Source organism: Chanodichthys erythropterus, chromosome 24 (genome assembly GCF_024489055.1).
Source record: "Chanodichthys erythropterus isolate Z2021 chromosome 24, ASM2448905v1, whole genome shotgun sequence".
Taxonomy (NCBI): domain Eukaryota; kingdom Metazoa; phylum Chordata; class Actinopteri; order Cypriniformes; family Xenocyprididae; genus Chanodichthys; species Chanodichthys erythropterus.
In genome coordinates, this window is record NC_090244.1 from 10,771,228 (window position 1) to 10,797,670 (window position 26,443).

The window sequence follows — 26,443 nt, forward strand, 5'->3', positions numbered from 1 at the left end:
ATTTACAAGTAGTTGAAAACATTAGAGATATTGTTAGTAATCAGCTGGACAAAATATATAACACTAGCCTAGTGGTTTTTGGATATTTTACTGCAAAAATTTTACAAATTGTACCTTTAAGGTCCCGATGTACTTCAAGCAAAATCGAAGAAAGAAATGGTGTGACTTTACTTGACTGGAATTTACAAATATCCACATCACATAGCAGATGCTTTCTTAAAGGCAGTGTAGGTAAAAAAATTTTTAACAACTTTCTTCCAAATTTGTTTAAACTTTCTATATATTTCAATGCATAATTAAAATGTAAGTACTCTGATAAAAAGAGTATAAAAATCGATTGACTCTAGACCGTTTAATCTGTATTAAACACAGCTCATTATTTCCATTCGGGACGAAACATAGGATTGGCTTAGGCGGCTGTCACTCTCTCGCAACCATGGCAACCACCCTTTTGCCACACATGACCTGCCCACTTGCGCGCGCACGTTTGATTTGGGGAATTCAAGAGGAATAACGTACCAAACAATGGCAGAGAAACATCAAGCAGAATTCTCTGTACCGGCCTATGCAGTTACTGAAGGCAAACCGGGCAAAAAAAGGAAGACGGTAACAATACAAGAAAAGGCAAGGAACAAAAACATTTTGGATAAACAAAGAAATAAAACAAGAGTTAATATCGGCGTGGCTTTCCAGCGATGGCGAGAACTGAGGGAACTCAAGGGGCTGAAAAGTGACTCGTTGATGGCCTTATTTCTGCTGGACAGGTAAATCTTTCTTTTTGTATTTTAATCGTACATATTTTTTTGTTTATTTTTTCATGAAGCATGTGTCATTAGCACACGTAGCTGCGTAATATAGCTAACATAACATTACTTAGCGAGCCGTAGTAGAGACGATAAATAATCTATAGCCTAGCTCAAGATGATGGCTATAGTGTTGAATTGTGCATAATTTTGCTTTAGATAACTAAACACATGTTTAACAGATAGTAGGCCTAACGTTACTCCGCATCTAGGAACTTTTCTTAGAACTATATTTACCCTCTGTCTAACTCTTTTACCATGTTCACTTGTAAGTTTACCTGCACGTTTTTTTCGCCTTTGTTTTGTTTTTATATTCTCTACCTATGTTTACTGATGTCTTTATCTTGTATCTGTGTGTGTTGTACACACTTTGTTGTATGTGTGTGTTATTATTTTGTGTCTGCAATGCAGTTGTGAGTTGATATTTGAGTGTATGTTACTCTGTTTATCTGTAATCAAGACATTTTATAAATGTGATGTAATTGTTGTGTTGATTTGTATAATTTGTTTTATTAGTTATGAGAAAGACATATCAACGTCCACACCATTGAAAAGTGGATTTACAATGCCACCACCACCTGTATCCACTATTGTCTCGGAGTCGCTTTCTGACCGGTGAGACTTGTATGTTGTGTCGTTCAGTGAACAAGTGACAGTTTTTATAACTATCAACATGATGTCATGCACTGTGCTCCTTCCTCTCCGCTCGTCTCAGGTAAATAATGCGTCTTCCAGCTCAGTGGTCGGAGTCGCGCGTTCATGTGTTTTGGGGGCGTGGCTTTGGAAGGAGCCCAGAAGGGAGGGGGTGGAGTGAATAGAAATAATGAGCTGTCTTTAAAACAGTCGTGAGAGGTCTACAGACACTCGATTTTTATACTTTCTTTTTCAGAGTACTTACATTTTAATTATGTATTGATATATAAATAAAGTTTAAACACATTTAAAAAAAAAATTTTTCATACAGTTCTTACCTACCCTACCTTTAACTGCTGTTTCTCACCACTGTCAATTTTGTTTTGTGTTTATTTCTTGAATGTGAAAGAAAGCAGCACATATTTACATATCTAAACGTTGCTCTCAGAAGCATAGACGGTGTCCGGATGTTCGCTAACTGTAACGTATATCGCTGCATCGGGCATTTGAGGAAAATTGGGTTGTTGTAGCTCATTGTCTAGGTTACTATGATTGGAAGTGCATAGGGAGCAATGACATTTCCTCTCTCAAGATCCATAAAGGTACTAAAAACTTATTTAAATCAGTTCACGTGAGTACAGTGGTTCAGTATTAATATTATAAAGCGACGAGAATATTTTTGGTATATAATGACTTATATTGATGGCCGATTTCAAAACACAGGAAGCTTCGGAACGTTATAAATCAGCGTGTCGAATCATGATTCGGATCTTGGTCAAACCGCCAAACTGCTGAAATCACGTGGCTTTGGCGCTCCGAACCACTGATTCAATACACTGATTCATTATGCTCTGAATCTTCCTGAAGCAGTGTTTTGAAATCGGCCATCACTATATAAGTCGTTATTTTGTTTTTTTGACGCACCAAAAATATTCTCGTCGCTTTATAATATTAATATTGAACCACTGTACTCACATTAACCGATTTAAATATGTTTTTAGTGCATTAATGGATCTTGAGAGAGGAAATGTCATTGCTGGCTATGGAGGCCTCACTGAGCCATCGGATTTCAACAAAAATATCTGAATTTGTGTTCCGAAGATTAACGACGGTCTTAACGAAGGTGAGTAATAAATGACATTATTTTCATTTTTGGGTGAACTAACCCTTTAACAGAATATGCATTCAAACTTGCTTACCAAGTTTTAGTTTTAATTACTAAAGTTCTATCATTAAATAGAGCTTGATAAAATATAATGCTTGATTGACTGGAGTTAAAGATATTTAAAAAGCTGTGCCATTTTACAAAGATAAGCTGATTTAGTGGAATCAAATAGTACACTATATCAGTCTGGCGTGCAAACTTAAAAAAAAAAATACTAGCCAATGGAGATTCTATTGACATTTCCTCAAGTATGCTTTCTTTTAACATTTATAATTAGCCTGATTAACAAAACAGTCATTGCCTTAACTCTCAAGTCTGCCTGATTGTCATAGAAACTATTGGCATTGTCATAGTAACTATTGCTCACAAAGTACAGCCAGAAATGTGCCTCTTGTGTTGGTTTGAAAAGAGCCAAATGTCTCCTGCAGGCTCGATGGAAAAGGTATCAGATGAACCTGCGACTGATTCTTTTTGAGAAAAGCCCATCTGGAAACTCTGACCTTCACTTGTCTTTGTCAAAAGAGAATGAGCCACTTTGTCGCAGATGCCAGCAGGCTGAGAAAATGCCAAATTGCACATCTACCTCAGCGCAATCCTCTTCTGAACAATAAACAAATCCATTGTTATCCATGCAGGAGCTGAAAAACCAAAGTGAATCAATCTTGAATAAAAAGCCATTTAATGAGATCTAGCAGTTTTGCACAGCACTGTGCCAGAATCGCCCCTCTCATATAATGCACAGATGGGGAGTAATGTTTAACAAGACATGGGAATTTGGAGGGGAGTGCGCTGCCTCAAATGATTGCAAATTGAATTTGCCCCAACAACAGTTTTCTAATAGGCCTTGTTTGGATCTGTTCCTGAGGGAAATCTCATTCTCTCTGTTGTTGATGACCCTGAAGAACATTCGCACACACTAAATGTGTTTTACTTTTAACCCTTTGCATCTTTGTCTCCCATCATAAAAAAACAGGGAACCATTAATAGCATTCACAATATGTTCTGCTACTATAAGTGTCAGAAACAAGACTTGACACTGCCATCATTCGTGAATATTAAAAGTACAAGTAATATGCATTTCAAATTAATGTGAAAATATGAATACAATTTACTTGATAAGAATGCATACTAATAATATCTAAATATTTTTACTTAACTATTCAATAAAGCTTCTAAAGTTGTCTTCCTACATGAGGTTCTTTCTAACCAAACACATTCCAGTATTTCCCCATTATTCTCTGGATTGTGTCTTCACCGGGAAAGAAACTGTAAATTAGTATATAGCATTATATAGTATAAAAGTATACTGGGACCTTAAGGGTGAAGTGTGTTATTTCTGTGCCACAAGTGGCCCAAAACATAACTTCAAAAATACTGACTAAAAAATAAAAATAAAAATACGAGCCAGTAACTCAAAAATAGCATTGCAACTGTGCCATCTTAGGTGAGTGATGTTTATTGCAAAAGAGCTGATTTATGTATGGCAGGGCCTTCAGAACTCTCCCTGAGAGAAAACACACTGCAGCAAGATGGTATTCCTTGTGATTGTGATTCATTTAGAAAAATTCTGAGCAATTTCCATCATAATGAATGTGACATTAGTCTTGTGTCTTTGCATTAATGTATTATTGCTAATGTGTTGTGATTTGTCATACCTGTCAAAAATGCTCGAATATAGCAATAATGAAATGACTACCTGAATGTTAGAGCCATTGTGCAGTGATTAACACCAAAATTTGGTTGGCTAGCATGATCCAGTTAGCAGCTGTTGCTAGTTGTTGATGTTGTGCAAGATTCTACCCCCAAGATTTAGCCATTTGTTATGCCTGTTAAAAACATACCACAATTCACAATGTCTCCTCATGGATAATCGAAATAGTGTTTCCAGTTATCCATTTGTAGCACTGGTCACTAATCTAACTGGCTAGCAGCATGCTAAAGTTGCAGTCTAATAGACTGCTGCAGTGATAATGTATTTTTGTAGGCCAGTCTGGAAGTTAGCATTATCTTGGTTGCTTTGATAAAAACCCAACAGAATATTTTTTTAATCAAGTGCCTTTTGGATTATTGCAGAGAATAAACTCTGTGACCAACAAAAGTTTATGAATCTCACACGTTTTGTTCACCATGATAATTTTCACAAATTAACACAAATATGTCTACAACTGCCAGAAGTAAAAAGCTAAACATAGGCTATACGGTTACATGACCATTACGTTAAAGGTTCAATATGTAAGATCTTTGCAGTAAAATATCCAAAAACCACTAGGCCATTGTTATATATTTTGTTCACTTGAGTACTTACAATATCCCAATTGTTTGCAACTATTTGTAAATTGTGAGAAAATGGCAATTTTAACCAAAGGTCCGGGGGGACGTGTGAGGAGTCGCCTGTCAGTTGCGTCATACCCGCATTACCCTCGGTCTGCCTCGATTTCTGGTTTTATTTTGTAGAAACCATGGAAACACCAAAGACGCTTTAATATATTACACGTTTTAATAGACAAGGGAACAACTGTTTTGATATATTTATAGACAGAAAACGAATTGTTGTTATATAGCTCAACATGTTTAGTCTTATTGTTTAAATCAAATTTTCTTGATTTTTTGCGAGTACCATGCTTCGCCATGCCTCAGAGAAAGACACACATTTTGTGAAGTAGCTAACATAGCATAATCAGATGCAGCTTTTTTTAGTAACAGTAATACAGCATTTTCTCCATCATACAATACGTTTTAAAATGAATTGCATGCCATTTATCAACACAAGCCATCCAGCATTTAATATAATATTCTAAATCTAGCTTACTGCAGTGTGTCTCAAACAAGTGTCTCACAGCAGCCACCGAGCGAACGCTCAGAGTAACGTTATAACATCATTTTCAACACTCTCAAATGTATCTAATATGATAAACAGAGCTGCATTACCTCATACTCAGACCGGAAAAGCAGAAGCTGTGCCGGCGACTGTGTCATAATAAAAGTTCCGCTACTCGTGAGGCGTGTGTTGCGCAATCTCTCCAGCGGCCTCGTTCAGCTTCCACAACACTCAGTCCTGCTCTGCTTCATACTACAGTAATGTTAATAATCGCATCCATGAACAGGATTTTCTTCCCGAGTCCTGTCCCTATTCTTTTGCACCGGCTATGAGGTGAAGACCACATGTCCCAAGATTCCGCTCTCAAACTTGGCGTCATCAAGCTACGCCTTTGTTTTGAATAGGCCTCTAGCGACCTCTAGCGGACAGAAATCCTACATACTGCACCTTTAACTCTTTAGTTTTTTTTTTTTTTTTTTAAACAACAACAAAAAACCTTTAGCTAAAAGTTTAGACAGAATAGTTTGCATTAGCGCAATTATAAACACAAGAAAAATGAGTATATCAGTTTTCCTGTTCAGAGAGATGACATTTAAAGGTCCCGTTTTTCGTGTTTTTTTGAAGCTTTGATTGTGTTTATAGTGTGCAATATAACGTGTTCATGTTTCGCGTGTAAAAAAACACAGTATTTTTCACATAATTTACATATCTGTATACCGCTGTTTCCACTGTCATAAAAACGGGCTGATGACTTCCTTGTTCTATGAAGTCCCTCCTTCAGAAATACGCAACGAGTTCTGATTGTGCCAGCAGTTCCTGTGTTTTGATTCGACAGCAGCTTAGCGCTCCTTGCCTGGAAAGGTCACGCCTCTTACCATAACGTGTGCTGCACATAGTTTTACATGTGGATTATTGTGGTGTTGTGCCGAATGAACACAAAAGACAGTAATTCCCGAGAGACTGAACTCTTTAATCTCCACAAGCAGCGACAGAAAATGTACAACGTTAGCACTCACTCAGAAGAGTACCTCATACGGAAAACAGCCATATACATAAACATAGTCCCCTCTTGTGGCCATTATGTGCACTGCAGTCCAACATTAACTATTGCAGTAAGGATACCACAATTATAATTTTCGGGAACCGAGTTAAACATAAATTGTAACCATTGATCTCTAAGTACAGCGTCCCTGGGGAGGCCAAACAAAGGTGATTGGACTGCGGGATGAAAATAACACAGTTTCGATGACATGGCGACAAACACACTCTACAAACGCAACTGTTGCTCTTCTCCGTGGGAGCGCAACAAGACCACGCCCCCTTTTTTGTGTATTCCTGTGGGCGGAGGTTAGTCGTCAAACTGTTTGTGACGTCATTAAAGAAGGAAGTAGAGGGATGTAGTCCAAACTGGCCGTTCGATGTAGGCGACTTCTGTTAAATAAAATATCTCGCTTGGCATTGAACTTTGAGCTTTAAAATTTTACAGATTTTGTTTATACTCTAACAACAACATTACACACTAACTAAAGTTTGAAACATGGGATCACGAAGAACGGGACCTTTAATATTCCCGACAACCTCTGTCATCTGACTTAACTACATGTTAGCAATGGCTTGGTAATCAGCTAGCATATGCCTTTCTAGTGAATTAGCACCATGCAAGGCTAGTCAGCTAACCGAACAACAAATGTTTAATTTGACCATTTATAGCTTCTGTTTAATAATATGATGACATACTATTTAAAATTCATTAATTGTTGTATTTACACAGCACAACATGCATCCCAAAGCAATTTTATTGTTTTTTTATTTGTTTTTTTTATCAGGCACTTAGTATATTTCATTAAATTACATTAGACTATTTTGCTAGTGACTGCACTAAAAAGCATAAAATTGACTTTTTACCTTTGACATCAGCTCAGGATAGTTGCCAGTGAATGTTTTGGGACTATAAATGAAAATGTTAACGGCTAACTCAGTTAGCCTCTTATAGACCACTTTAGCACAGATGCTACTAACAATTTGTTTCATATTACTTTTGTGCTCTCTCCTCTCTGCTCTCCTGTCTAATTAAAGCAATAACAATCTCATAAATATAATTAATTTAGACAAATCCTAAGTGAATGAGTCTGACTATACGTACATCATCTTCATGTCTTCTTCATCAGTGCTAATTAATCTAGAACAGGCTCGTGTGTATGACCTCGTCATTCATTATACAGTTATTCAAATCAGCAACTCAAAGGATGATCCCACTTGTACCCTCTTTCTCTGACCAAAGAAATTTAAATTAGCGTCCTTGTTTAACTGAACTAATAACCCGGACACCTTATTCATGAGTGTCTCAGCTAGCAACATTTCCTGTAATGAGTCCACAGGCCTTAGGTAGTAGCAGATTGGATGGATGATATTAACATATGTATGGTGGAGTAGAGTACTCATCTACATTGTAATTCACAGTGTGTCTGCCTGCTGGTGATGTGAATATATATGGACCAGTGGGAATAAGATATGTACAGGATTCTTGCATAAATCCTCGCTTGTGGCAGAAAGACAGCTAGAATCGTGTCGAGTGAGACCGATCTCATTTGCTGCATTAGCAGAGACCCAAAAGGCTGTTAAATAAATGTGAAGAGGTCTCTGTGTATTGTGACAGGCTTGGGTTTCATTCGTAAACACATTTGGTCAGTGTGAAACAAAGGAAGGGACATTTAATGCGGCATGTCGCGACATGCTTTACAGTAAAAAATCTTGTCAAAGAGTCAGTTGTAGAACCAGATGTAAAACCATTATCTTTTTGACCACTAGTTGACAGCAACATGCACCATGTCGAGAAGCTTTGAGTAAGTTTGACCGTTTTCCAAAATGGTTAATAAGCAAGCCTCTGTGCTTCTCGAAGCAAACCCATGTTTAAAAAAAAAAAAAAGCTTTGACTGATGCAAACCTGGTTAAGAAGCCTGTAATTTAGATCAATGTGTATAAAAGTCAAATGTGTCCTTCATTTATGCTTGATGTTGAAGCATTTATCCAAGGTTATGTTTAACTGATTCAGTGTTGATTTCCATTTGCAGGCTCAGCATGTGGCCCAATGAGAGCTCCGATAATCAAAGGTGATTAGAAGTGTCCAACCGCCATCCTTACAGTCAAACTCAAGAGACCCATTTGATTGGAACCTCAAGGACTTCTCAAGATCTCTTTAGCTGTAAACACGTAAGCAGTTCAAACGAACACGGACACAAACCAAATCAGCTACGGATTATGCCCATTTAGGCTCCGACGTGCAGTTTAAGTAAGAACATATCTGAAACCATGGCGGACCCCTACCACAACAACATTTACCACCAGGGAGACGCAGACAGCTATGGGACATATGGACAGGGAGGACCGGACGGCTACGGTTATCAGACTGACTACCCTGCCCAAGAGGAAGACGCCGCCAGTGACGTCACAGAGGGACACGATGAAGATGATCAAATGTATGAAGGGGAGTACCAAGGCATCCCCCATCCGGATGAGGCCAAGACTGCCCGGAGGGCCGCGAGAGCGAAAGCAAGGACCGCGGCGGACGCCATGTCAGATCAGGAGGAGCTGGCTGAACAATACGAGGACATCATGGAGGACTGTGGACATGGGAGGTTCCAGTGGACCCTGTTCGTGGTGTTGGGTCTGGCGCTAATGGCGGACAGCGTGGAGTGTTTTGTAGTGGCCTTGGTGCTACCCAGTGCAGAGAAAGACATGTGTTTGTCCCACGCTGAGAAGGGAATGCTGGGTAAGTCACCATTTTAGAGTTCGGAATAGCATGCTACCATACTACTTTCAATATTTGTGCAGCATACACAAGGATGATCCACTAAATTAGGCAGTATACTGTGCTATCTACTGCTTTCCCATAATGCATTGCACACAACCTTAATTTCCACTGCTAACTTCTGTTTATTGACTCCCTGAGTTGGTTTTGAATAAGTAATTACTTGACTAGTATGTTCTATATAGTATGAATGTGTGTAGAATGTGATCTGGGCATATTATATTCCTCATGTTGTCATTAAATGGTTAGTTCACCCAAAAATGAAAATAATGTCATTTATTACTCACCCTCATGTCGTTCTACACCAGTAAGACCTTCATTCATCTTTGGAACACAAATTAAGATATTTTAGTTGAAATCCGATGGCTCAGTGAGGCCTGCATAGCCAGCAATGACATTTCCTCTCTCAAGATCCATTAATGTAATAGAAACATATTTAAATCAGTTCATGTGAGTACATATATTAATATTATAAAGCAACAAAAATATTTTTGGTGCGCCAAAAAAAACACAAAATAACGACTTATATAGTGATCGCCGATTTCAAAACACTGCTTTATTAAGCTTCGGAGCGTTATGAATCTTTTGTGTCGAATCAGCGGTTTGGAGCGCCAAAGTCACGTGATTTCAGCAGTTTGGCTGTTTGACACGCGATCCGAATCATGATTCAATACACTGATTCATTATGCTCCGAAGCTTTATGAAGCAGTGTTTTGAAATCGGCCATCACTATATAAGTGGTTATTTTGGGGGTTTTTTGGCGCTCCAAAAATATTTTTGTTGCTTTATAATATTAATATTGAACCACTGTACTCACATGAACTGATTTAGATTTGTTTTTAGTACATTAATGGATCTTGAGAGAAGAAATGTCATTGCTCCCTATGGAGGCCTCACTGAGCCATCGGATTTCAACAAAAATATCTTAATTTGTGTTGAACGAAGATGAACGAAGGTCTTACGGGTGTGAAACGACATGAGGATGAGTAATAAATGACATTATTTTCATTTTTGGGTCAGTTGCGCATCAGTTGTTACAAATCCTCTCCTGTGGCCTCATGGGATAGTAAAGTGTCCATCGTATGCTCACTTCAAAATCTTGTTGGTCATCCGGGTACTTTTTGCCTGTTTTGTTATATTATGAATTCAGTTCAGACTCACATACTGTTTTTTGCTGACTGCATAGTAAAGAAGTAGGGTGAATTCAGGTTGGTTGGGACACTTTTTCCAATTCATCTCAATGGCAAAAGGTGTAAAAATCAACCTGAACTCACCCCTGTGCGTTATTGGAGGCAGCCAAAAACAAAAAGTTAAATAACAGAATTTAGCAGAAATGCTAAATACTTCACCATTAGCTGAAGTAAACATGCTGTGAGGTTGTGTGACGAAAATGTGTTTGAAACCTTAAAAACATTAACATAATGTGCACTGTTTCGCATACTATTTTTAAACATAGCAGGCGGCATACAGAGTATAGTGTGTGAAGTATGTAGTTAGCAGTAGTAGCCTAAGCTAGCATCCCATTGTTAGCATCCCAAAATGATCACAAATGTCAACTGATAATTAAAAATGATCACAAAAGACAAACTTAGCATGAACTTGAGATGATATAGGAATGATTTTCTAAGTGTATGATGATGTTTTATGGATAGAGGTGCAGATATCCTCTTTTTCCTGAATCTTTTTTTTTTAAATTAATTTTAGCCGGTTATAAAGTCCTGGATTCTGTTCCATAAGCACATGCTGATGAAAATTTTAAGCTTAATTAATCCTAGTGGTTTTGTGAATTTAAACAGACCTTAGTGATGGCATACAGTCAATTTTAGCAAACTGCTACTTCAGGAGACCATCAATTAAGAATATTCTCAAATTAGCTAATGGAGCACTCGACGGTTAAGATTCATGCGACTGGGCTTTGCGCTTGGTCTTACATCAAGCCGTTCTTGCTGTGTAAAGCAGTTGGGGGAACTGACTCGTGACTCCCAAAGGTAAGACTAAGATGGGTTGGTTTTCAGCCTAGCTAAAGCCTCAGAGAAACAATTAAGAGAGACCAAGCAAGCATAGAAATCGGAGTGAGATGAAGTTGTCTTTAAAGGTGCCCCATAACTTTTTAAAAAAAGATGTAATATAAGTCTAAGGTGTCCCCTGAATGTGTCTGTGAAGTTTCAGCTCACAATACCCCATAGATTTTTTTTAATCGTTTTTTTTAACTGCCTATTTTGGGGCATCATTATAAATGAGCCGATTCAGGGCTACTGGACCTTTAATTCTCGTGCTCCACACCCACGGAGCTCACGCTTGCCTTGAACAGTGCATAAACAAAGTTTACACAGCTAATATAACCCTCAAATGGATCTTTACAAAGTGTTCGTCATGCATAAGTCGGATTATGTGAGTATTGTATACTGTTATATTGTTTACATCTGATTCTGAATTAATTTGAGGCTGTGCTAACGGCTAATGCTACACTGTTGGAGAGATTTATAAAGAATGAAGTTGTGTTTATGAATTATACAGACTGCAAGTGTTTAAAAATTAAAATAGTGACAGCTCTTGTCTCCGTGAACACAGTAAGAAACGATGGTAACTTTAACCACATTTAACAGTACATTAGCAACATGCTAACGAAACATTTAGAAAGACAGTTTACAAATATCACTAAAAATATCATGTTATCATGGATCATGTCAGTTATTATTGCTCCATCTGCCATTTTTCACTATTGTTCTTGCTTGCTTACCTAGTCTGATGATTCACCTGTGCAGATCCAGACGTTACTGGCTGCCCTTGTCTAATGCCTTTCATAATGTTGGGAACATGGGCTGGCATATGCAAATATTGGGGCGTACACCCCGACTGTTACGTAGCAGTCGGTGTTATGTTGAGATTCGCCTGTTCTTCGGAGGTCTTTTAAACAAATGAGATTTATATAAGAAGGAAGCAATGGAGTTTGAGACTCACTGTATGTCATTTCCATGTACTGAACTCTTGTTATTTGACTATGCCGAGGTAAATTAAATTTTTAATTCGAGGGCACCTTTAATGTACCCCAACTATATTGTCCCTATAGTTGAGACAGAAGCTTCATGGTTTCACTTGGAAAAAATGGTTTATTATTTTATTTTATTTTCACCAGGTGCCAAAATAAAATCAGATGTACTAATTTAGTGTTTTATGTTGTAATTTGGCTTTTATTTAGAGCTATATTTAAAATTCATTTGTAATATAGGCTCTGAATAAATTACTGTTGACAATAAAGGGAGAGTTTGAGAAACGAGATCGATATATATGGTTGTTGAACAACATTTTGATCTCACTTCAGAGATCCAGAGATTTTTTTTTAAATTCATTATTTACAACATGAAGCCAGATTCAAAGACTTTGGCTTACCTTGTAATAATGAAGACAATCTACAAATCTGTCTATCTGTCTATTGAATTTTCCAAGGCACCAAAGGTGAGAGTGCAAAACCTTCCCCCTGTTTGGTTAAGTGATATTGATGTGTGTGCAGAAGCAGCGTGTATGAGAGAGTAAAGACTGTCTGTGAGCGTCAGGGAGCCAGAATGAGTGAGCACTTTCCATACTGCGTGCTCCTCGGTGGAGAACAACTGAGTCAGCAGTAGCCTGACAGATCGATAGCTTCTGTCCTGACCTTGCTCTGATACATAATCCTGTGCCCACCTCCCCCTGCAATCGCCATCGGGTTATATTCATCACTCGATTTTTCATATACTTCACATCACTAATGGTGTTGGTTAAGGCTTTCTGCAGGTCTAGAACTGAACATGAAGTCTTGTAGATGGATTTGCCACTTTACAGGTTTTCTTTTTTTGGCCTAGCAGTGTGCCAGATTTCATGACGCTGCAGAGTTTACACTGTTTTTAGTGTGTGCAGAAATATCTATTTTTAAAATCAACATGGGTTGCTGTGATGCTAGTCAAATAATCGCTCTTAAGTACGGTCACGTTTACCATTGTTTGGCAAATTTTAGTTAATCATGCGGATTCACCACGTTGACCAACAGAAAGCTGTTTGGTTTGAACTTCTGTGACTTCTGTGTGAGCTGTGCTTTATGCATCGCTACACCGGGTAATCAAAGGTATCATCTTTGCCAGCAAAATTTCACTAATGTGACCGCACTTTTATGCCTGAATAATAAGCTGGTTTGACAGGGAGCTGCTGAAGCACAACATGCTAATTAAGCACCAGCACTAAAAATATCACTACTAAAAAAATAAAAAAATATTTTTTCACTTATGATATTTTAGACTAGTCGACCTTACTAATCAAGTAATTGTTGTTGTTTTTTGACAACTACTTAAAGTCTTTAAAAGTGCCTCATCTTTACCTGATTTGCATGAAACATTGAAATAAAAAGGTCTACTTAAAGGATTAGTTCACTTTCAAATAAAATGTTCCTGATAATTTACTCACCCCCATGTCATCCAAGATGTTCATGTCTTTCTTTCTTCAGTCAAAAAGAAATTAAGGTTTTTTGATGAAAACATTCCAGGATTATTCTCCTTATAGTGGACTTCAATGGGCACCAAACAGTTGAAGGTCAAAATTACAGTTTCAATGCAGCTTCAAAGGGCTTTAATCGATACCAGACGAGGAATAAGGGTCTTGTCTAGCGAAACGATCGGTCATGTTTTGGAAAAAAATGTATATGCTTTATATAAACAAATGATCGCCTTCCAAGTGGTTCCGCCAAAACCGCACTTTTTTTATTCTTCAAAAAGCTTACGCTGTATGTCCTACGCCTTCCCTATTCTACTTACGGAAAAAAATTAACTGGCGCCACGTTCGTTCCATAAATTGAATAGGGAAGGCCCTTATTCCTCATCTGGTAAGCCCTTTGAAGCTGCTCTGAAACTGTAATTTTGACCTTAACCGTTTGAAGGCCAATGAAGTACACTATACACTCTAATAAATGCTGGGTTGTTTCAACCCAAATTTGGGTCAAATATGGACAAACCCAACCATTGGGTTAAAAAATGCATTTAAAAATTTAACCCAGTGGTTGGGTTTGTCCATTTTTGACCCAAACCTGGGTTGAACCAACCCAGCATTTCTTAGAGTGTAAGGAGAGGCATTCCGGACGCTATATAGGTCGTTTCCGGAAGCTAGATATTTTACTTTATAACTTGTTGTTAAATATGGATATTTACTGCAATAAAGCTTGGATGCTTCTACTTATAAAGCTTAAATGTGTAAAATATTTATTAATATAACTCCAATTGTGTTCATCAGAAAGAAGAATGTCATATACACCTAGGATGGCTTGAGGGTGAATAAAGCTTGTGGTAATTTTCATTATAAAGCGAACTAATCAATTTAATTAATATTACTCATTATGTATTTTAGTAAGTACAATGTAACTATGCCACCTTAAAATAAACTCAAATTGTCATTTAAATATGTATGACAATAAAGAATCGCAGCATTTCACAGCCCTCGTTTTGGCTCTGAAACATTGTCACGACTGCATGACTCGGCGGATTAAGGCTGACCAATGGGATGCTGGGAGGATCCTCATGCTGAGCGATGGGGGATAATGGCAGCTCAGCTCCATATGTTGATCTGCTCAGAGAGGACAGTTCTGTCACTCTCCCACCAGTCGTACGCCAAACCCCCTTCACCACATGACCATCTGTACTCCACACCAAGCCCTCGTGCTTCATGCCTGTGCAACACTATAGTTTGGGGGTGGGAGGGGGGCATTATGCAGAATAGATTTCATAAAATGAGTTAAAAGGAGTACTGGTGGCTAAAAATATTTAATAAACAAACTAAATGAGAATAAGTTGTTCTAGAATTTAAAAAATATGGAGATTTCAATTCTAAAAATGAGACTTTATATTATTGCTCGAAATCATGCAGATATTAACAATGACAGGAATTCTATGATTTCTGTATTAAGTCTGATTTCTATGTCTTGATCTAACTTTAACATTTATGCATTATGTGAATGCTTTTATCCAAAGCAACTTGTGTGCCAATGCATTCCCTGCTGAACCCATGCTTGTTAGCACCATTCGCTACTAGTGTTTGAGCTAAATAGCTTCAATGTTGAATCATGACTAAAATTAAACCTTTTAAATTTTTGTTGCATTCTTAAAGTATAATTGTAATAATCTCGCCTTTCAATCTACTGGCATAATGTTAACATGCTTCCACCATGATTGTAGCCTACGACATTTGCACAAAGGTTAAAATTAAATGCCAGCTCTTTCAGTGTTCTCTTAAGTGAGCACCCCACTGACAGGTACATTCACCAAACATGTTGCGTCAGCCAAATAGCACACCTGTGAGTCCTGCTATAGCTTCTGAACACCCACTCGCACTCATTAAGATTGACCAGGACCGCAAAACCTTTGATTTCAATCACTTAACCATGTGACTGCTCATTTGATGTTCCTTTACCTCCATTTCTAAGAATGCATTAGCTCAAGTTGATTGTGGTTACTTGAGTTGCAATCTTACATATTTCTCTGTCATTTTAAACACATTTAGAATCTTTTTTAGATAAAAGTGATTGAACGTAAACACTGCACTGAAAATTTGTTTTTGCTAACTCACAAGAAGGAAAGGAGGGAGAGGGCGCCCCCTAGAGGTACTCAAACAATATGTCTATTAAAATGTTTGAAATGTATATATGAGCACAAGAATAAATAATATAAATTATATATATATATATATATATATATATATATATATATATATATATATATATATATATATATATATATATATATATATATATATATATATAAAATGAACAGTGTACCCACTGTTTGTCAATTGATCTCACATGGTTTATCGTTTCTCCTGCAGGTTTGATAGTATTTCTGGGAATGATGTTTGGAGCGTTTATTTGGGGTGGCCTGGCTGATAAAGTGGGCAGACGGAAATGTCTGATCATCGTCCTGGCCATGAACTGCATCTCTGCCTTCTTCTCCTCATTCGCCCAGGGATACGGCTTCTTCTTGTTCTTCAGGCTGTTCTCTGGATTTGGGTAAGCTGGTGGAAAAAAACAAAGCAAAGCAAAAAAAAAGAAGTAATGGTATTATACGAGAAAACACAAAGGTCTGCCCTCCACCTTGGAAGCCATATAATTGCATGACAATAAGTCATTGTTTTCCACTAGAGGTCGAGCCATTCTGTAAATCAGGCTTGTCCAGGCTCAGGCCTTTCTCCCTCGGCTCAACTTCTAATTTAAACCAAGTAAGGCTGGGTGGTAATTACAGTACCAATCCACAGGGAACTCTCAATCTAGCTGCCTCTGGTAGTATTTTCAAGCTGTAATACCCTAAGGGCTACATATAATGGCTTTAGAGGTCTCCTCAATATGCACCCATGGCCATTTATGGAGGTTTTGTGAACAAGAAAGAAGTAATGAATGTTTGCAGTTATATGAATTATTGCATTGTAAGATAACTGCAGCCCTGTGTTGTTTTGCAGGATTGGGGGCTCCGTCCCAATCGTGTACTCATACTTCTCTGAGTTCCTGCAGATGGATAAGAGAGGAGAACATCTCAGCTGGCTCTGCATGTTTTGGATGATGGGAGGCATCTATGCCTCCTTCACAGCCTGGGGCATCATCCCTCGATATGGTACATATATACCTTGTAGAGCATTGTCAGGATAAAGTTCTTTTTTTTCTTCTTGTTTTTATGTAGTTGTTTTTTTGCTTGTGTTTTGCTGTATTTCAGGCTGGGGGTTCAGTATGGGCACAGAGTTCCAGTTCCACAGCTGGAGGGTGTTTGTGTTGGTCTGTGCTCTCCCAGCAATAGCAGCTTTTATTGGGCTAATGTTCATGCCCGAGAGCCCACGCTTCCTGCTGGAGGTACGTAAATGTATTTCAGGTATACAATAGCGCTGTTCCGAGACCTACAGTGAGAGGTCTCACTGCTTACTGCCTACACAGTTGACCAGTTTGAAACGTACTTCATAGGCAGCAGCTCACACCACACAAATCTGAGCTGATCTCAAAAGTATGTTAGCAGTTTGACGTTAGCATGTTGCTAAGCTAACCAAACAATACCCTAATAAACAAAACTACAGCACATACAAGTATTATAGGATTTGTCCACTTGCAAATAAAATTTTCCTGATAATTTACTCACCCCCATGTCATCCAAGATGTTCATGTCTTTCTTCAGTCGAAAAGAAATGAAGGTTTTTGATGAAAACATTCCAGGATTATTCTCCCTATAGTGGACTTCAAATGGTTCAAGATCAAAATTAGAGTTTCAGTGCAGCTTCAAAGGGCTTCAAACGATACCAGACGAGGAATAAGGGTCTTATCTAGCGAAACGATCAGTCGTTTTCGAAAAAAATGTAAATGTATATGCTTTATATAAACAAATGATCGCCTTTCCAAGTGCTTCCACCATAACCGAATTTCCGTATTCTTCAAAAAGTTTACGCTGTATGTCCTACGCCTTTCCTATTCTACTTACGGAAAAAATGTAACTGGCGCTACGTTCGGAATGAATAGTAATGTAAGTAGAATAGGGAGGCGTAGGACATACAGCGTAAGATTTTTGAAGAATACGGAAATGCGGTTTTGGTGGAAGCACTTGGAAGGCGATCATTTGTTTATGTAAAGCATATATAGTTGTATTTTTGTCGAAAATTGCTGATCATTTCGCTAGATAAGACCCTTATTCTTCGTCTGGTATCATTTAAAGCTCTTTGAAGCTGCACTGAAACTGTAATTTTGACCTTCAACCGTCTGGAGGCCATTGAAGTCCACTATAAGGAGAATAATCCTGGAATGTTTTCATCAAAAACCTTCATTTCTTTTCGACTGAAGAAAGAAAGACATGAACATCTTGGATGACATGGGGGTGATATTTGAAAGTGAACTAATCCTTAAATGTGGGTAGAATAAATCTATTTTAATTACACTGATATATCTATATCTATATGATTTGAATGAAATAGTTTATTTAAAATTAACATTTAACCTTATCCTTTAGCTTAATTTTTCACAGGTCTTCATAAGCAGGGTTTTAATGATGCTAAGTTTTGAAACAGACCAATGTGTAATTTTCATTCTTTAAATTTAGAAATAGAAATGCAAATCGGCATATGTAGTTTCTTGAACTTGTTAAACTACCCTACCATTCAAAAGTTTGGGGTCAGTACAGTTTTTGAAAGAAGATCAATATCTGTCTCTTCCAGAATGCTAAACATGATGAAGCCTGGATGATTCTGAAACAGGTTCATGACACCAACTGGAGAGCCAAGGGACAACCTGAGAGAGTGTTTACTGTACGTAATGATTTTTAAGAGCTGATTCGATGTTTGGAGTCAAATTTAATGCAATTATATCTACTATGACAATGTGGTGAAAGCTGGCTTTTACCAGAATGCCTGATAAATAATGACTCCTTTTATCCAGGTAACTCATATCAAGACTCCAAAGACACAGGAAGATGAGTTTATTGAAATTCAGACCGCAACTGGAACTGCTTTCCAGAGATGGGTGGTTCGAACTTTGACACTGACCAAGCTGGTAAACCAAAAAGCTAACAGTTCAGGTGACCTAAAGTTCTTCAGTATGTCATATTAAAATAAGCATTTTTTGTGTGCAGGTCATCAAAAATATTTTGTCCCTCTTGGGTCGTGATCTAAGACTCGCTACTCTGCTAATGGCCATCATATGGTTCACAATGGCATTTAGGTAAACCATTTTTTTTACTAATTAGTCTTGAGTGCTGAAATTCTGGTGCATTGATTATTTTATTAAACTCTTCATCTATTAAAAAAATTGTAAATAGTGTAATTTTAGCACCTATAGTGTCAGAAAATTAAACTGCAGCATCAGAATAACACCTCTCTCAGCCATTGGTCAGAAAAAACGAGAGTTCCGCCTCCAAACTCACTCCATTGGTGGAGTATTTACACATAGAAAACTATACATTTCATTTCTTGTCTTACTTGTGGTATATTTCAGTTATTACGGGCTTTCGGTGTGGTTTCCTGACATGATCAAACACCTCCAACACGAGGAGTATGAATCCAAGGTGAAAGTATTTCATCGGGAGAGGGTGGAGAAATTTAGTTTCAATTTTTCCTTGGAAAACCAAGTCCATAAAGAAGGAGAATACATCAACGACAAGTACGTTGACAGAAACACCATCTGCGACGTCCATTATCTATGAATGCGTCTTTTAATTTGTTAGGCAACAGTATCTCAATGTGTGTTGTGGGCTTTCATGCAGGTTCTTGGACATTGAGATGAGGTCTGTGAAGTTTGAAGACTCCTTGTTTGTGGAGTGCTACTTCGAGAACGTCCGATCCACGGATACGCTCTTTGAGAACTGCACCATCCGCAATACTTTGTTTTACGACACAGGTAAGAGATATTATCTACAATCCAGAGTTGTTTTTAGTGGACTTAGCCTCATGGTTTCTTCATTTCCACAGACTTATATGAAGAAAAGTTCATTGACTGTACATTAGAGAACGTCACTTTCTTGCACAACAAGAAGGGATGCCATTTAGACTATGAGGAGGAGAACGACGTCCTCGTCTACATGGTCAGCTTCTTAGGCAGCTTAGCAGTGTTGCCTGGAAATATCATCTCAGCACTCTTCATGGACAAAATTGGACGAATCAAGATTATAGGTGAGCTTACCCTGCTTACAGTGTTCTGTTTGAAGACGTTCTAGCAAGGTTCTCTCAAAGTTATGAACAAACATTCCTCCAGTAATGTTCATTCAAAGTTATTTGGTCTTTAATAATGTTCTTAAAGGGCACCTATTATGCCCCTTTTTACAAGATGTAATATTGGTCTTGGGTGTCCCCAGAATGTTTTTTTGAAGTTTCAGCACAAAATACCCCACAGTTAATTTATTATAACCATTTGAAAATGTCATTTTTGGGGCCTGTTTTAAAAAGAGCTGTTTTGGTGTGTACCACCTTAAATATAAATGAGCTGCATATCCCCGCCCTGCCTTTGGATGAGGGCGTAACTTGCATACCTATGGCAATAAACAGTCGGTGAAGCAGAATGGCTGAGAGTGAGAGACCCGCTGTTTTGTATGGCATTCAGCCGTACATGTTTGAACCGGAATCAGACCCAGATGATGAAGAGACTCCGGCAGAAGAAACACAATTGAGAATGGAGCAGGACGTCTCTGAATGGTTATTTGATACATTTATGTACTTATAGAGTTTTAATCGCGTCCCCTTTGCAATTATGGATGTGCAACACACACACACACACACACACACACACTGACTGTGATAACGTTCGCGCAATTTTTTGAAACTACAAACACAAATACTGTGATAACGTTTGCTAAGTACGTTAGATACACACTATACAAACAAGGTTTAAATTATATACACAGACATTCTACGACGACGACAACAACTTTAGACGCATTTGTTATTGAATTGGCTGACATCGACTGAAATGACTATTTGCTCAAAAAACATGAAATACACTTACTTCTTCTGGAGGTGACGTTGGATCGCGAACAGTAGGCAACGATCCACACGTTGAAACAATGGAGGATGGTTGACAGATCACCGACGGCGGGGTCTATGCCAAAACCAGATTGTCAATCAAACCACGTGGGTGGGGCTTAGCGCAATTCTACGTCACAGTGAGAGCAATCTTAGAACAGGGCGTTCTGAGACAGTGCTTATGAATTATTGAGATTGTAAAAAAAACACTGGGTGGATTTTTCTCATTCTAGGGTGGTTTTGCTCACACACTGCCAACACACATTTATGGTCAAACACCATGTAAAGGTGAATTCTGCATAATAGGTGCCCTTTAAAACATTAGGGTAACACTTTACAATAAGGTCTCATTTGTTAACATTAGTTAATGTATTAACTAACATGAACTAACAAAGAGCAATACATTTGTTACAGTTTTTATTAATCTTTGTTAATATTAGTTAATAAAAATGTTCATGTTTATGTTAGTGCACAGTGTATTAACTGTTAACAAATTTTAATAATGTTGAAATTAAAAATTAGTTTTTTCATATTTTGACTATACCAGTCTTCTTTCCTACACACCTATCTATCACCTACAGGTGTGCGACGCTAATTATTCATTCAATAATGTTGAAATTAACATTAACTAAGATTAATAAATGCTGTAGAATGCATGTAGGTCATGTTAACTAAAGTAGTTAACTAATGACACCTTATTGTAAAGTGTTACCAACATTAGCACTAAAACTTTATTTATACGTTGTTCATGGAATGTTTTTTTCTGAAACATTTTAGTTAGACGTTCATCTAACGTTTTTTTAAATGTTACTATTTGTTTCAGAACATTCAAAGAACATTCAAAAGTAGCATTCCCAAAATGTTTGCAAAATTTTCAAATGGAATATCGAAAAAAAAGAAAAAGTTTTTCAGAACTTGGGAATATGGGAATATTCAGAATATGGGAATGTTCTAATTTTGTTAGCTGGGTAGTTATTTTCAGAGATGCTGTCTGTAATAGCTTGCAATCTATAGGGGCTTTTGCACTGAGTAGTTATAGGAACTTTATAGGAACTAGCCATCAGGGCGTTTCACCGAGATCTAAATGTTCCCCTAGGGACATTTTCCTTGTTGCATTCGCACCGCCAGTAGGAACTCTGAAGTGTCGTAAGCTGGCCTACAGTGTCGTTCAGCAACATCGACAACTGACGAATGGGCGAAACCATGATCAGAGCTGTGTTTTTGTCATGGGATTCGTTATAACAGAGATAGAATGTAGATGTAGAAGTAATGCAGTGAAAAGAACAAAAAGAAGGGCTAAGAGACGAATTCTTCTATTACAACTTGTAGTGATACATATCATTGAGGCTGAAAAAAACACACCACCGCAGAAAAAGGCAACAGGTAAATGCCGTTTACATTAGCTTCCTGTAAGTTTTTGTTTTGTAACACTTTAAAATACATAGCGTTTTAAAAATAGCGGGTGCTGTTTCGCATTGTATGCATTCGACCAATCAGCGCACACTTACTTCACTGGTAGTTCATATTGTGCTGTCTCCTATTCTAGGAGCTAATTTAGTTCACCAAAATGGAGTTCCAAGAACTAAATCCATTCCCAGTCCCGGTGGTGTGAACACGCAAAAAAGTAGGTACTTGCGCCATTAGTTCTAGGAACTATGAAAAGGTTCTTCCGGTGCAAAAGCCCCATATCTCACTAATGTTTTTTCTAATAATGAAGAGCCTGTGAAAAACTTTTTTTCTTCTCTCTACAGGTGGTTCGATGCTTATTTCTGCTGGATGCACCTTTTTCCTTTTCTTGAGCTTTAGTCAGGCAGCCATTATAGCCTGGCAGTGTCTGTTTTATGGAGTTAGCGTAGCAGCATGGAACGGTATTCAAGTCATCACAGTGGAACTCTACCCAGCTTCAAAAAGGTATATAAATACATGCCACATATTACACACTACAATCATATTATCTAGGTTTGTTATTCTGACAGTTTTGCTTAATGAAATAACAGTATAATTGTTTGTTCAGTTTGCATTTTAGTACAATAACTACTTTTAGGGCAACCCCTCTTTTGGCATTAAAAAACTACTATCAGGATTTACAGAAGACAGGCAATGAGGAATTAGCAATTAAAAGGCATAGAAAAGATGTTATTTTTGTGCTTGACCTTATTGCATATGTAGTTTCCCTGTCAATTTTTGGAGTATTTAAAGGTGCCCTAGAACTTTTTTTAAAAAGATGTAATATAAGTCTAAGGTGTCCCCTGAATGTGTCTGTGAAGTTTCAGCTCAAAATACCCCATAGATTTTTTTTTATTAATTTTTTTAACTGCCTATTTTGGGGCATCATTATAAATGAGCCGATTCAGGGCTACTGGCCCTTTAATTCTCGTGCTCCACACCCACGGAGCTCACGCTTGCCTTGAACAGTGCATAAACAAAGTTTAAACAGCTAATATAACCCTCAACCCTCTTGTCTCCGTGAATACAGTAAGAAACGATGGTAACTTTAACCACATTTAACAGTACATTAGCAACATGCTAATGAAACATTTAGAAAGACAATTTACAAATATCACTAAGAATATCATGATATCATGGATCATGTCAGTTATTATTGCTCCATCTGCCATTTTTCGCTGTTGTTCTTGCTTGCTTACCTAGTCTGATGATTCAGCTGTGCACAGATCCAGACGTTAATACTGGCTGTCCTTGTGTAATGGCTTGATCATGGGCTGGCAAATGCAAATATTGGGGCGTACACCCCGACTGTTACGTAACAGTCAGTGTTATGTTGAGATTCGCCTGTTCTTCGGAGGTCTTTTAAACAAATGAGATTTATATAAGAAGGAGGAAACAATGGTGTTTGAGACTCACTGTATGTCATTTCCATGTACTGAACTCTTGTTATTTGACTATGCCAAGATAAATTCAATTTTTCATTCGAGGGCACCTTTAAATGAATCATGTAAGGTTTGCAGTAGTCAATTTAGTGGTATTTGCATCATTATTTACCACCCAAATACCAATTTTGCACTTGATGTGACATTGAATTTGCACTGTAGATCTCAGTGGATCGCCTACAGAACTTCCCACTCCCCCATCTGCACTTTTATTAGATTGTGGCTACACGCTAACTTTCCCTGTTTAGTAAATCTGGCCCTTAAAGGAGTAACCTTCTGTTCTCAATTTCTTTTACAGAGCCACAGCGTTTGGAGTCTTAAATGCCATTTGTAAGTTGGCGGCTATATTGGGAAGCTCAATCTTCGCATCTTTCGTCGGCATTACCAAAGTCATCCCCATTCTTCTGTCTTTCGGTGCTCTGGTCGGTGGCGGAGTGCTGGCCCTAAAACTGCCTGAGACCAGGGAGAAGATCTTACTGTGAAAATGTGAACCTGAAAGTTTGGTCCAGGCCATTCTATATGACTATTAGTGTGGAGATAACAACTGCTGGCATGTGCAAAATTGGGTTTATTCAAAAACAAACAAACAAAATACAAAATTCAAGGACCAAATGATGGTTCTACCCCTATTATTAACTGATATGCCTGATATTTCATAGACAGTATGTTAAAGGCCTGTTGGGTTATTTGCAGCCTCAAAAAAAAAAAAAAATCTACACTAGTTATATAGTTTCAGAAAAGTCTACAGGGAGTATTACAGAGAAAAGCTATCTAGTAAAAAATAAAAATAAAATTGTCCCAGATTTGCTTGAATGGAGTAATCTGAGTCATGGAAGTCTCAATCCTGTGCCATTTCTTGGTCAAAAATTCAGGTACTGTTGAAGATTTTCTTTTTATCTTATTCTATAGCTTGTAATTTGCTAGCATCTCACCCTCTGCCTTTGCTTATGATATAATCTCCGCCTGAAAAAAAAGGTGTATTTCTGTCCTGTGTGTTTGCAAGTGTCCTACTGTATGTCAAGAGACTGATCTAAATGTGTCGCTGTACGGATGCTCAGTGCAGAACGTGTGCTTGTGTTTGTTAGGTGATTGCGGAAACCATTACGTGTGCTTTCTTTTTTTGCTTTATTACTGTAAATTGCCCAATCTGGTGGAGCACCTTACAAAGCTAACCTCATTTTACCTTACCTTTCACTAAATGTGTTGTTTCTTAGTGCTCTCTCACTCTCTTTCTCTACTACCCTTTTATTTTATTATTTTGCATCCTGTGAATCCTGAAAAAGTGGAACGGTCACTTTGGACTTGAGCTTCACAGAGCCACATACTTGTTGTTGACTGGGTTGCATGTGTGTAACTTACCAAGTAATGTTTGTGTCTTTTTTCAATGTGCTGTCTGGATGATCTAATGTACGTCTCAATGCAAATAAAACTGGTTAGACCATACTAGTCATTGGTAACCTGTATCATTTTAGTTCGACATCTATGAGCCGGAGGGATTATATACCCAAAAAATGAAAAATCTATCATCATTTAGTCACCCTCATGTCATTCCAAACCTGAATGACTTTTTGCTATGTGGAACACAAAATAATGTGTGATACAGTTCAAGTCAGTAGGGTCCATTATTGTTTTTTGGACCCTATTGACTTTCATTATGGACAAAAATGGTTCTTTTGTGTTCTGCGTCATACAAGTTTGGAATGACATAAGGGCGATTTTTAGCTGAACTATCCCTTTATGAAGCTTTCACCTTTGTAACCAATGAACAAAGCTGTGCATGTTCACTATATTACTGTTTAGCTTTTAAAATCAAATTAGGAACAATTCATGCACCAGAATGAAATCTATATACACCTAAAAGATCTGACAGGTTGATAGGTTGAAAATACACTTCATAAAAGTTGAATAATGCAATGAAAACCACCTTCTCATAATGTACAATTAATAATAAACTCGGCATACTACATATTTAGCACTTGCTTCTCCATTTTTATATAGCATATTTATTTGGAAATATTTTCTGGCTGTTGCAGAAATAATTCATTTTATGCTTTCCATTCTGATGTTTTTGTTTTGTGATTGTACATTATGAATTAAAAAAAAAATAAACATTTATGTGATTTGCACGTTTGGCCTTTTTTTTTTTTTTTTGGCTGAAAACTTTCCTCTGCCTGCCAGCTCATTTTGTCCTAGGGTTTGAGCAACTGTGTGAAAGATGTAACAACAAGACATGGGAAACTAAGTTGGAGCAGAGTCCCTTTTTTCGCTTGGTTGAGAGGTTTTAGTTTGTAGACAAGCTATTCAGCTCTTACGGTCACTGGAACTGTGGAAGTGGGTGGGAAGATATGCAAAAATCAAGGTTTACAATAAAAAATGAGTGCAAAGATCATTTTACATGCAGATTCTGAGTGAATAACAAACACTAGATTGTTGGAGATTCAGATGTTGATTCTTTTTGCACACTGGGCACCACATACTTGTGTCGTTCTCACAATGCAATGTCATGTTTCTCCTGATTTGCAGCACCTCTGTCTCAAGATATTTTGTTTTGATTCACACTCAGGGTGCAAAATGCTGCACGCCATGAGAGTAGGGGGAAAAAAAGAGAGAAAACACTGTCGTTCCCATGGGAAGGTTGAGAGGTTGATTCGGATAAAAGCTGTAGTTTTAAATGTTAGGATTAAATAACATAAAATAGTCATTTTTATCCTTTTGAGATTGTGAACAGATGAACTCTGTGGTCTTATAAGACTGAACTAAGAGATACTAACTGTCTCACCCTCTGTTCTTCTGAGGTGCCAAAGACCACCACAGTCCTGGCACCTCTTGGCTCCCAGAGAG

At 37.7% G+C, this 26,443-nt stretch overlaps 1 protein-coding gene across 1 annotated transcript; it reads left to right on the plus strand.

Annotated features, from left to right (window-relative positions):
* The first annotated feature begins 257 nt into the window (after positions 1–257).
* sv2bb (synaptic vesicle glycoprotein 2Bb) lies at positions 258–25,006 on the plus strand. The gene is made up of 13 exons (XM_067379166.1): positions 258–764; positions 8,491–9,188; positions 16,065–16,245; positions 16,692–16,843; positions 16,943–17,076; positions 18,420–18,509; positions 18,640–18,753; positions 18,833–18,921; positions 19,195–19,359; positions 19,463–19,596; positions 19,668–19,868; positions 22,466–22,625; positions 23,901–25,006. The coding sequence occupies exons 2-13, from the start codon at positions 8,729–8,731 to the stop codon at positions 24,082–24,084; spliced, it is 2,064 nt and encodes a 687-aa protein (XP_067235267.1). The 5' UTR covers positions 258–764; positions 8,491–8,728; the 3' UTR covers positions 24,085–25,006.
* Positions 25,007–26,443: the final 1,437 nt, after the last annotated feature.

What these genes read in the sequence shown, in the direction of transcription:
- sv2bb (XM_067379166.1), top strand. Translation starts at nt 8,729, where the DNA reads ATGGCGGACCCCTACCACAACAACATTTACCACCAGGGAGACGCAGAC. An exon ending in CTTTGACACTGACCAAGCTG is followed by an intron (nt 18,754 to 18,832) that starts GTAAACCAAAAA and finishes TTTTGTGTGCAG; the next exon opens with GTCATCAAAAATATTTTGTC. An exon ending in GGAGAATACATCAACGACAA is followed by an intron (nt 19,360 to 19,462) that starts GTACGTTGACAG and finishes GCTTTCATGCAG; the next exon opens with GTTCTTGGACATTGAGATGA.